General features: G+C 42.7%; 1 protein-coding gene across 1 annotated transcript in view; it reads right to left on the bottom strand.

The window, feature by feature from the left end:
- Nucleotides 1-12,323, bottom strand: part of LOC145780710 (uncharacterized) — a 91,354-nt gene that overhangs the window by 35,371 nt on the left and 43,660 nt on the right. Inside the window, 17 exon segments of the mRNA XM_082592330.1 lie at nt 91-260; nt 676-870; nt 1,613-1,739; nt 2,892-3,017; nt 3,354-3,549; nt 3,715-3,826; nt 3,890-3,941; nt 5,060-5,220; nt 5,320-5,482; nt 5,901-6,313; nt 6,783-7,532; nt 7,947-8,370; nt 8,518-8,763; nt 9,077-9,393; nt 9,526-10,054; nt 10,374-10,678; nt 10,806-12,080. Coding sequence (XP_082448456.1) covers nt 91-260; nt 676-870; nt 1,613-1,739; nt 2,892-3,017; nt 3,354-3,549; nt 3,715-3,826; nt 3,890-3,941; nt 5,060-5,220; nt 5,320-5,482; nt 5,901-6,313; nt 6,783-7,532; nt 7,947-8,370; nt 8,518-8,763; nt 9,077-9,393; nt 9,526-10,054; nt 10,374-10,678; nt 10,806-12,080 — 5,561 coding nt within the window.

Below are 12,323 nucleotides of genomic sequence, written 5' to 3'. Positions count from 1 at the left end.
AAAAAAAAACAACGAAGTTCAATTGGTTCTGTAGCAACAAACAAGAAACGCAAGCAACCCAACGAAACCATCCAATCAGCGTCCACCCACGTCGACATTGCAGTCCAGTAGCGGCAAGCAATCTCCAATGTCTCCACAACCTAAAGTGCAGTTGCATTTGTCTGGGCAGCTGTTGGGGGGAATTGTAAACGCTACAAATGGAGTGGTTTCAAGCGGCGCATTGGTAGCTTCGGTGGTATCCACAGAAGTATTGGTGCTCTCTGAAAAACCATAAAAACCACATCACATTGCCATCCTACAATCACATTGCCATCCTACCATTACATTGCCATCCTACCATCACATTGCCATCCTATACCTTATGCAGAAGCTTCAATGTTGGGCACACCAGGAAGTGATCAGCTTATATTGAATTATTGTTTAGTGTAAAGTTAAGTTTTGTAAAAATAAAAACAAATAAGCGATAGCGGAAGAAATAGTTTAATCACCAATTGTTGTATGGACAAGTTATCCCACTTTTCTCAGTGGCTACTTTTCAAGATCGAGGTGGTATGAACCATATTCTTCGAGTGCAGATGGTTCACAATTGTATAAATGTCAAACGAAATATTAACGAGAAATTGACGAGTATCGATGAATTTGTGGTTTGTACAAAGCACAAGCTGTGGAGTCCACCTGTTGTTTCATCCTCGTTCCCCACAGTAGTCCACTCAGGCAGGCACTGTCGGGACTGCACCAAGAAGGCACACCTCCCTCGCAATTTGAACGTTCCCTGGTTGCAGAGGCATTTGTAAGGACAGTCGGACAGCATCGGGCATCCTGACTCGTCACGGTCGCATCCGTACATGCAGTAGCACGTCAAATTGCATCCTGAGCAAAGATATTGGAAGAATTGTTGAAACCAAACAAACTTCAGTGTTAACTTAAGGAGACCGTTCATAAAACACTAACCTACCACACACAAATGAGAACAAGAATCTAAGTTTATATTTCCACAACAGCAGCAGGAATGGAAATCTCGGCAAGTGACTTTAAGGTACTGGGTTCGATTTTCATCTTATTAACAACGTTGCCTGCTTTTTGTTGCAAAAGTGACAAAGGAAAATATATCAGCCTTGGCAAGTTACTGCAGAACATCGCAAAGAAGAACAAACATTTCAATGATGCCCAAATTCTTTCTTTAAGTATAATTGCGGGTTCGTATGATGAGGTTGAAACTCAGGCATTACTTGCCTTAATAGACCTCATAGTTTATAGAAAAAACATCGCCTTGGTGTTCTAAGAAGTAATTAATAACTAATTTATTAGTTAATGTTAGGAAGAAGTCTCATCATGAGACTTTACTGGCTAGCATCAAGCCAAAGTAACAACCTAGTTGTTCATCAAATTGATAACCTTCCACTATTTCACCAACAAATTTATTTCATCTCAATAACCGTCAGCTTTCTTGTTACTAAGTTGTAATGTTTCATCCCTTTCCAACAACCAGCTTGAAGAGGAGGTTCTTTCGTTGTAGTTTGGGATAACTTTCTGTCTTAAACGTTTATCATGTTTCAAGTGAAATCATGTTTTCAATGTCAAGCGCACACCGGTAAGAATACCATCGACTCACGTGATGTGGTCTCGTCGGTGGTGGTTGGTACCATGGAACTGGTTGTTAAGGTGGTTGCTGGTGCCAAGGTGGTTGTTTCGCTTGTGGTAGGTACAGCGATGCACCGAGGGCAACAAGAGCCTTCCTCCTAAAAAATTGCAAATTGCATCTAGTGATTAATGTTCGATCTGATAATTTTAAGGATTTTGCTGCAAATGAAATCAAGAGCCTTAAACCAACCCACTTGACCATCCCAGCATAACACTTGAATTTAATGAAGCTTTCTACTTTCTCATGCAGTGTGAGTTTGAAAAAAGTAGTCCAAGACGTAGAGAAGCTGTTACAGAATTATTTTGTTTGTAAGAACATAGCGAAAGGACAAAGGGAGCGAAAGGACAAACGAGGAAACTAAAACCAGGCATGAACAATTGAACATGGTCATCATTCCATCAACACACATCAAAATAGATTTCCCAACAACATGCAAATGCTTGTTGAGCCTGGTCGCGCTTTTTTATTTGCACCCGGCAACAACACTTTAACAATCGAAAAACTTCACTCTGTCAATCTCGGTAACCGGCCCTGCGTCAAGAGCCTCTACAAGTATGCGAAACTACCAGGAATAACCTATCAAGGCTTTGTCAGTTCGAGGATAAACTTTCAAAAACCAAACCAACCACTGCTTCATAAGTTTTGGTTTTCCACTATGATTTGATTTTCAATTCTAGTCTTCACCAGGAAAAAGGACGATGTTAAATGCATCTGCTGTACAGCGGTTGCTACAAAACTGTTGCAATGATTGCATGTCTGATCTCTGATGGAATTGTAAGTAATAAAATCTGCTAAGTACATTCTCGTGCAGTCATATCAATATATACACATACAATGTAACAATGTTACACATAAATTAATAAACTTCATTTGAACAAAGAAGCCAGGAAACTGAAATCGTTCGAAATTTTTCTGTTACATCAGTTATATTATTAATTCTACGCATCGTTGCTTCGAACCAACATAACTGTTCTGAGGTAATCTTTGTGCAGTTGCAGTGTGCAAACTGGATATTTTATTATTTCTCGATTGTGGACAGTCTGGTCTGACACAAATAAACAATGGAAGTTCAACTTGTTTCCATATCCGGCCACCAACACAACACCAACACACATGCAGTGACCTATCAGAGTTACGGGAAAAGCTGGGGATGGGCTTAAAGCGACATAAGGACATGTTTGAGATTGCAACAAGACATTGTGACGGTTCAGCAGCATTGTAACTTTCAACGGCTTCACACTGTGCTTACCTTCCAAAGCGCTTCTCCTTCTGCGCAGGTCGGTTGTGCGCAGTCAGGAGTGTGACAAGCCACCTCTCCGCCAATGCACATGCATCTGCTGCACGCGTCATCGGAATTGAACCACTCATCTCCAGCCTGTTGCAAATAAACAAATCGAGCATGAGAATATCTGTCTGAGAATGTCACGTCACGCCGCCAGGTAAACAAATAGACCCTGTGCTTTCGTCAATCTCCTTGACATTTCTATCCCTATCATGCGATTACAAGAAAAAAGAGGACAGTTCAGCTAACAAATCTAAAAATATTACTTAAGGCAAATTACCTCATGCACGAAGATAGGCGGCATATTGCGTAGTTTTCGAGTGAAACGAGCTCAAAGTGCTGAAGTCAACCCGACCCCTCCTTAGCCCACATTCAAAATAGCTCACAAGAAATAAAGTGAAGCATACGCCTAATACCAATCCTTGTCACCTCAACAACCTTTTCGCCGACTTGACAAGGGCAGTTGCCAGGGGCTACACACGTCTCACCATCGTAGAGGGTGTTAGTCGGGCAAGAACAACCCGGTGAACACTGGGTGGCGTTGACGCATCCCATTTGAAGATAAGGACATGAGCCTTCACATGGACGCTTGCAATCATCGTATTGCAATGGTGAAGTGCAAACACTAGAGAGAAAACATAAACGATAAATTTCACACAAATCATAGAATATCACTGAGTGGTGGCCATGTCGTCCCTATCAAACAAGGACGGTGCAGGAACAATAGGTCCACGGCATAGGGGTCTACCAAAGCAATCTACGAAAGCAAACCCAGATAAAGTTCACTGACCAACAAACCAGCCGCCAGTGCAACAAACTCAAATCAACAAGCAACGGAAAGTTTGTTTTAACTTCTTCCTTGTGTCTCATCAGCATGACGCCATTGCCTGAGAGCATACGAGCTGAACAAAAAGACTTTGCAAAGCAAATCGATCGCTTACACGGCAGCGAGTGTTTCCTAATACCTTGACTGAACGCTCCTATTAAAGCAATAGAAGAAACAATGGACACGAAACTCTGTACATTCAGAATAAAACAGTGGAAAAAATCAAGAGATCACCATGCTGTCCATATCAAATACGTAAGTACCGTAAGAATTAGATAGAATGTGGACTGCTTTGTGTTGTTATGATGTTCTTCTTCTTTCGTGTTGGACAGGATTGTTGAGATTTCAGGGCAGGTGATGGAAAGCCAGGTGAGTGTAGCTTCGTTCAGTTCTGCTTTGCCATGTATTCCATTTGACTCTTTGTAAATGGGGCATTCAAGAACGACATGGTTAGAAGTTTGTGCCTCCGCGCCGCACTCACAGGCCGGGGAGCCAGACCCCACTTGTACATATTGGAATTGAAGCGACCGACTACTGTTCGAATTCTATTGTGCTTGACTCGACCGGGGCAGGTCCATATCAGGGGTGTGTCACCACCAGGTGAAGTATGCTGTTGCTATGATGTGTTGTTGCAATGCTTTGGACCACATAAAGTCCACAGAAAACCAGTTATCGCAACAAATTATATTGTTGTTAGTCTTAATGTGGCAGACCGATATGTAGCAGACTTGTAGTTTTTAATGTGACCTACTCACTATTTTAATATAATTAATGAACCAGATTTAGGTACCATCATTACCAACCTTCTTGTTGTCAACTGGCTTGTGCTGGTTACGATGGGTATGGTAGCTGCTGGTTTGCATTGACAGCAACCATCTTTTGTTTCTCGTACCATCACATAGTTGTCCTCACAAACCATCTCACAAGAAACCTGCAAAGTCACAGATAGCTGGAGAGGTTGGAAAAAAATTTACAAGGTGGATGTCAATGCATGTACAAGACTTTAACTTCGCTACAGCGGATAACCGTTCAATGTTATTACCTTACATATGGATGTTGTGCTTTCTTCTGGAGTGGTAGTTGTTGCACCAGCTATGAAAGCCGACGTCGATACTAAGATTACTTCAGATGTGGTTTTAACAGGAAATATATTGGTTGTAACAACCCCGGTGGATTTAGTTGCTTCGGACGATTGTGTGGTCTGGAGGATGGTATCTGTTGTCATGGTGATTGGCGGCGTTTCGTTGGTAGTTTCATTCAGGTGCAGTGCAGTGGTTTCCTGGTTAACAGCAGAAGTAGTGGTAATTACTTCATCCACAACAGTACTGACGCTGCCTGTGGTACTTAATAGTTCGGATGGTTCTTTTGAAGTGGATATTACACCAGATGGTGAACTGGTTACAATGGCAGAAGAGAAAGTGGTTGGAAATTTCCGTGTGGTTGTGACAAGGATAGCTGGAGAGGTAGAACCTGGAAAAAATTATTATTAGATTTAATTTATTCAAGATTGATAAAGTCATGGCATCTTTTTCAGAAACATACGTTGACATGTAATCCAACAATACTAACTTTCCTTCGTTGCTTGGCCAGTGATAGGAAGTGACGTCATTGTCACTGATGATTTCTTCGTTGTGGAGAGGACAATGGTAGTGACGAGTTCCGAATAGCAACCAATCAGCTCGATATGTAGGGCGGGCTCAACACTCCATGTCAAGGGGTGGAGACGGACCGCCTACAGGGCCAACACAATTTCAGATGTCAAATTGTTTTTAGCAACCAGACAACACAAGTAGATTGTAACACACCTACTTATTAATTGCTTGACAGGGGCTGGACATATAGCAGAAAATGTCCTGCTGGTTTTGTGTTATGATAAATACCGCCCTGTTGCTTGGTTCTGTTCGCGCTTGATTTCACAGTAATCTCTCTACATTGGTTATGTTACGTAGAAATAGCGCAAATGTATATTCACTTTACTTTGTACAAGAAATGTTGACAAAAGAAAATATGAGTGAAAATTGAAGTAGCATTTATATGGCATTGAAATACTATTCAAAAGTACAAGTGGTTAGCCTTCGGCGATCAAGCTTTTAGAGCATAATAAGGTTCAAAAACAATTGTGCAACAGACATTCGAATACAAAATCATACTTTGGTATTGGAAAGTCCGCTTATAGGAACAAACACAATGGTGGATGCGTCTTCATTTCCATTGAACGTATGCCTCCCATCTTCCGTGGTGGCTCTCTCCCATATTTTATCTCCATCTTCATTACTTGTGCTGTAGTTCAGTTCAAATGACGTCACATATCCTTCACTTCCATCTGAAGTCAATCCTCCTTGGATGAGGACGCCTTTCACCGTGACCGCTTCGTCAAATTCCACCAAGACATACTTTTCCCCATCTTCTGGATCAGGAGTCCAGGCTGGAGAGGCAACGTTTGACGATCGGAAAAGAAGTCGGGATTTGTCAACAAGATTGTCGTTGCTTGAAACAGAGACCTTAGGACTTCCAACCGTGTTGTCGCTGGATACTTGAATTCCCATCTCGTGGTCGCACGTTTCTATAATGACGTCATGAATTAGTTTGACAACTGTTCGATAAATCATTTCAATCCCGTTAAGAGTTGCATCTTGAAGATGAGTTTGCTTGTGCAGCGTCTGCACACACCTGCCGCATCCACTCCATTATACTGGCAACAAACTTAAATGACATCTAGCTTTCTTCTGGTCACTTTTTCGAATGCCAGAGTAAAATGTTGAAGAGCGTTGATTAGCTTTGCTATAACTTTTTGTCTGTCACCACCACTCACTGCACCACGAGCTAGAACATACATCTTACGTAGGCCGTAGATCAAATCAGCAACGAAAAGCATCATTTGAGATTTTGAAAAGCTGTGATAGCGTGAAAGCTATAAAGTGAAATATCATCTGTTCTCAACAGTAGATGGCTCGTTCTTCGCGGTGGCAGAGCATACTATCAGCTACACTAAAGGATTACGATGAGACACACAGAGCAGTTCATGCACATACCTGGAGCAGATGGAGTTGAAGTCAGTTCCTCCGTAGTCACCGTCGTAGTGGCGACCTCTGAAGGAGTCGAGGGGCCGTGCAATGGACTCGTCTTCACAACCTCCTTTGTTGTCGTTTCAATAACTGCACCCGACGTGCTGGTTCCTTCTTCAGGGGAAGTACTTTGCGAGAAGTTGTTCGTTGTTTCAGAAACAGGCACTTTGGTAACGATGGTTTCTTTTGTAGTTTCGACCAAAAACGGTGTGGTGCGTGTCTCTTCAACGCAGCCCCGCAACTCGATGCGAAGACTCAGTTTCTGTTCTGGCGATTCGCGGAGTGGGTATACCCTGAAGACCGTGGAAGTTATCGGGTCATCAAGGATGTTCTCACGGATGGTATAATCATCCCTATTTCCTGGGAAAACAGCGTCAACGATTTCATCTTCCATCTCACCATTTGGTAAACTCATGGTGACTTTACTGGTTATAAACACCAGATCTCCGTCGTTATGGTTGCTTGGTGCATATTTAACCTTAAACTGGTTGACTTTCTCCCCATTCCCCCCTCCTTGTGTGAGGATGGAGGTGACGGTTACTGGCTCATCAAATGCAACCTCCAGATAAGGCACTTGGTCGCTGTCTAGCGGCGACCACGCCTTCGGTCCTCCCACCCTCGCGTTGAATGCATCCCTGGCCTCCTTGTTAGATGATGACGTTATCGCGTCATCTTTTATGGCGTATGACGTCATGCCCATGGCTTCGTCACACATATCTAGAAAAATTTAATATTATTAAAACGAAGAAATATTTCGTGGAGAAACAAATTTGTAGCTAAACAACGGTGGTCTTCTGCGTCCTCTTACTACAATTTTAGCTTTTCTTTAATCATAGTTTGTATTGCTTTTATTACGTTTATTTTTTAGTGCTCCCCTATGTTGCATAGTGCATAAAAAATGTCAACGAAGTGCAAACTAAAAAAAAAAGTAAAAGGAAAATTCTCTATCGGCCAAGGAAAGGTGAAATATTAACCACTACGTAATATGAGTGACAAAAATACTTTCGATTCAAAACGCTTTGCATTGGTCCAACCGCATCCTTGCAAATCCTGGCATTACATTTGTTATGATGGTTCGATTTTGATAGACTGAAAGTTTTGAAACACATAAGAGTGTCTTTGTGACGTCACCTGGTGGGGTGGTGGTGATCTCTGTATGTTTAGTTGTCATCACTGTTGACGTGGTTTCCACAAGGGATTCTGATGATGTCATGTGATCGATGCTAGCGGATGTCACAGCTGGTTGCGGGCTAGGTGTCGTGCCAGGTTGTCTGCTGCTGGTTTCCACTTGTCCAGCAGTGGTGGCAGCCACAACAGAGGTGATCAACTTCCCATTGGTAGTTATAGGAGCTTCAGTGGATATCATTTTCACTGTAGTCACTGGTGGAGGAGGAAGGGTGGAGCTCTCAGATACAATCTTAGTTGTGGTTGTTTCTGTTGATGGACCGGTAGACTGACCATTCCCCGTTGAAGTGGTGACTTCTATTGTTGTTGTGGTTGGTGACGCAATTCGCACTGTCGTCACTTTGATAGATGGTGATGACGCAATGTCTCCCTACATATAGCACCTCATTATACCAGCATACAAAGTACTTGTACATTCGTTAAAAACACCAGAGTAACTTCAACTATTTGCTAATAATTACGTTAGTCGTTGCGTTTTGTAATTGTTTGTTGACAAACGTTGCTGCCACCGTCATACCTCTGGGGTTGTTTCCATCTGCTCTTCAGTGGTTTCAACAACTTCGGTCGAAGTTGTTGTCGATACAGTCGTCACAGTGGTGTTGGATGACGATACTTTGAAACATCCAATCACATCCAGTCTTAGATGAGGTACGTCATCACCACGCCACGATTTCGGGAATACTCTAATGACGTGTACGTCGGGAATTGGTTGAGGAAGTTTTGAAGCAACCACATCCACGTCATCAACGTTAGCCTCAAACTCCTACGTAATGAAAGTGCCAATGCGTCAAAATCGTGTAAAAAACATTGTGCATTGTTTTTACCTTGAAAAGTCGGTGCAGTCTTCGAAGCAGGAAGTAAATAGTTTGATGCGTTGTGGCTATTGACTACAGTATAAGCTTGAGTTAAAAGATGCGTCCTATATCTTAGACGCAATAAACATTCCTGTAGCCTACAATTCACGTTTTGACTTGCTGTGGATCATGGATGAACATTAACAGCAATATCATGTGCGAAATATAGAAAATCAAAAAGCGATACGCACTTTTAACATCATTACCCTATTACATGCCTACCTTAGGATTGTCTGTGACTTCATCGTTGATGAATCTGAAGGAAGTGTCTCCAGGCCTGGTGCTGTACTGTACCACGTAGGTCTTGGTCCATGCTTCTTCACCAAGGCTTCCCTGGGTAAGTAGCTCCATGACAGTGACTGGTGCGTCAAATGCAACTTGGATGTAGGGGTTACCGTCTTCCTTGTTTGGGCTCCATGACTTGAAATTTGTAGTTGCAGTTTCCGCATCATTGTTGCCTGCACTTAAATCCACCCTTGCATTGCGGGCTTTCCCTGCTTGACTGGAGGCGGTGTAGGTTGTCTTTGGAAGTGGGATACCTACAAATTAGTTTTTTATTTTTTCAGATCTCAAAATAATCATTTGAATGATGTTTTTCGCTAATGAGTTGTGGAATAATAAATACTTTGGGAGAATAGAAATCGAGACAGCAACGATTACTTATTATTTACCGTTGAATTGTGTCAAGATGAACTTTTCCTCTTCGCACAGATCCGGTGACTCCGTTGCTGTCCCATCCGTGCTGGACACTTCAATCGTCGTATCTTCCATGGTTCTCTCCGTTGTTACCACGGTTGTTCTCGCGGGAGCTGTTGACTTCTCCAGTTCTGTGCTTGTTCCTTCTGTGCTGATTGGAGTTGTTGTTACTATTTTTGTAGTTGTGGTCTCAACGAACTTTCCAGAAGTTGTTTGCGTCACTTCGTTCGTGGCAACTGATGTAAATGGGGATTCAGGTGCTGAAGTGCTGGTCCGAACAACTTTTTCAGTTGTGGTTTCCACCAACGCAGGGCCTGATGACGTCAGAGACGTTGTTGTTCCACTGATATTGTTGGGACATCCATGTAATTCCAAACGAAGACTGATGTGGTCCACACCCTCCAGAGCAGTGGATGTTGGGTAGATGCGAATCATCAGAGCAGTGATTGGTTCATCCAATGGAACTTTCACCAAACTCGAATCGTCTTTATTTGCGACAAATACCTACAAAAACAACAACATATCCCAGATCAAGCTAAACGATGCCCTCGTGTAAATTATACTGGCAAGAAAAGATGTGAAAAGTAAACACACCAAACCGGTCATTGTGAACAGAGAGAGATATAACTTTATTTGCCAATCAAATTCTATAATAGTACGATACAGAATAAGTTCACAGCACAATAACAAACAGTTAATGAACATAGAGGAACCCATAAGTAAGCTCAGTGTTGAATAATTCAATCTGATTAGCCAGGAGCAGCGAAAGACCATTTGGTGATCTAGTCAGCTGCCCCTATCTAGAACAGACGCTTGTGGTTACCTTTGGTACATTGGTCCCGGATTTCAACACAGGATTGAAGTTATCACCATTTGGTGACGACTTCAGTGTAAACTGCGAGACGAATCCTCCGTCCTCTCCACCCTGGGTGGATATGGACGTAACAACCATCGTTGATTCAAACACAATTTGTAGATATGGTGTTTCGTCATCTGCAACAGGTGACCATGATGACAAGGATCCGATTCTGGCTTTTGCTGCCTCTCTTCCAACCTCTTCAGATGATGCACTAATCGCTTCGTCAGAAAGTGAAAGATCTTCCATTCCCATGTCTTCGTCACAAATTTCTACACAACAATATTTACGTATCAACCGTCGAATAATCGCTGTTGGTTATAATAGTCCGATATATATTTAACACATATGAGGTAGCCTATTGTGATATAACAACACATTGTTTCAATCTTCACAAACCTGGTGTGACGACCTCCACCGAAGTAGAGATAGTCGTTGTTGAAGTAACATGTGAGATTCCGGTCGATGTTTTCACAACTTCTTCACTAGTCGTTGTAGCGACCCCATCAGTCACTGACGTCACTTCTCCAGTCGAGGGTGACGGCGAGGATGCTGGTGGCTGGGTGGTTTCCCCTTGTTCAGTGAGGCTGGTGGGCCTGACGACGGAAATAGTCGTGACCTTGGAATTGCTTTCTGACCCAGGTGGAATGGTCGAATTTTGAGTGGTGGTTGATTCCCCTGACGGGAAGATTGTGGTAATATCCAACTCTGAGGTGGTCGGTTTCAGTTCGCGAGTGGTCGTGACTTCGACGTAAGCACTGGAGGTGTTCACTTCCTCTGTTGATGACGGACTCTTCGTACTGCCAACTACCACGGGTGAAGTTGGAACAGATTGAAGTGGCTTTGTCGTTGTCGTGACAACTTCAACTGCAGTTACCTTAGCAACTGTAGTGGTAATGGCCGCCGTTGAGTAGCAACCACGCAAGCCAATGCGTAGAGACGGAAGGTCGCCCGTCCATGACAAAGGCTTGATACGCAGAGACGATGCTAATATGGGCTGAGGGAAGAAGTTGGTTGCTTTTGAAGTCGAGTCAAAATTTCCTTGGAAAATACTCTGACCATCAGATGCAAGCACAAGTTGGTACTTTTCATCTTCTTTTGTAACTTTCCTTTCCACTGCGTAATCAGTCACATACCCTTGTGCTCCCGAACCTTGCGTCTCGATCGCGTAGACATATACTGACTCTGCAAAGTCGATTTGCATCCATGAACCATCTTCGTCTTTAACATCCTCAAGAGTAGGAACCCACGGAGCCAAAGATTCAAGTCTTCCCATATTCTCTATTGGTGTGTTGCTTGAGGCGCTCACTTCAGGGTTTCCAATTTTATTTGTATTTTTATATTCAAGGCCCATGTCTTCACTACAAATTTCTCTAACTTCACTGGGAACAGTGGTGCCGGTGGGAGCGAGCGTCGTCGTTTGCTGAAGCGCACTAGATGATTGGGATGTGTTAGCGGTTGCTGTAGTGATTTCCGTCACCTTTGTTGACGTCACAGTCACGGAAGATAGTTCCGTAGTGCTTTGAACAGGTGTGCTCTTTTCAGTCACAACAACAATAGTTTCTTTAGTCGTCATCTTCGAAGTTTTGTCGCCGACAGTTGTGGTGTACACAATGGGACTGGTCGACTTCACTGTTGTTTCCATGGTAGTTTCAAGAAGATGAGGCGTAGCTCCTGAAACACACAACGCAGCTGCAACTTTGTTTTGATTTATGATGGTGACGCTGTGAGTTATCAATAAGTTAGAACAACAATGGCATGTGTGTGTTTACAATGACAGCTAGAGAGAAAACGATTTAAAGTTTTATGTGGTTCTCAGGCAAAATATTCAAAATTTAATAGCACAGAATAGTTGCAAAACATCTGTAATTTATTAACGTCTAAGAATGCAACATTACAATCTTGATACCAAAACAG

This window comes from Aplidium turbinatum, chromosome 12 (genome assembly GCF_918807975.1).
Source record: "Aplidium turbinatum chromosome 12, kaAplTurb1.1, whole genome shotgun sequence".
Lineage (NCBI taxonomy): Eukaryota > Metazoa > Chordata > Ascidiacea > Aplousobranchia > Polyclinidae > Aplidium > Aplidium turbinatum.
The sequence above is the reverse complement of the archived record's forward strand: the minus strand, read 5'-3'. Positions and strand labels throughout refer to the sequence as shown.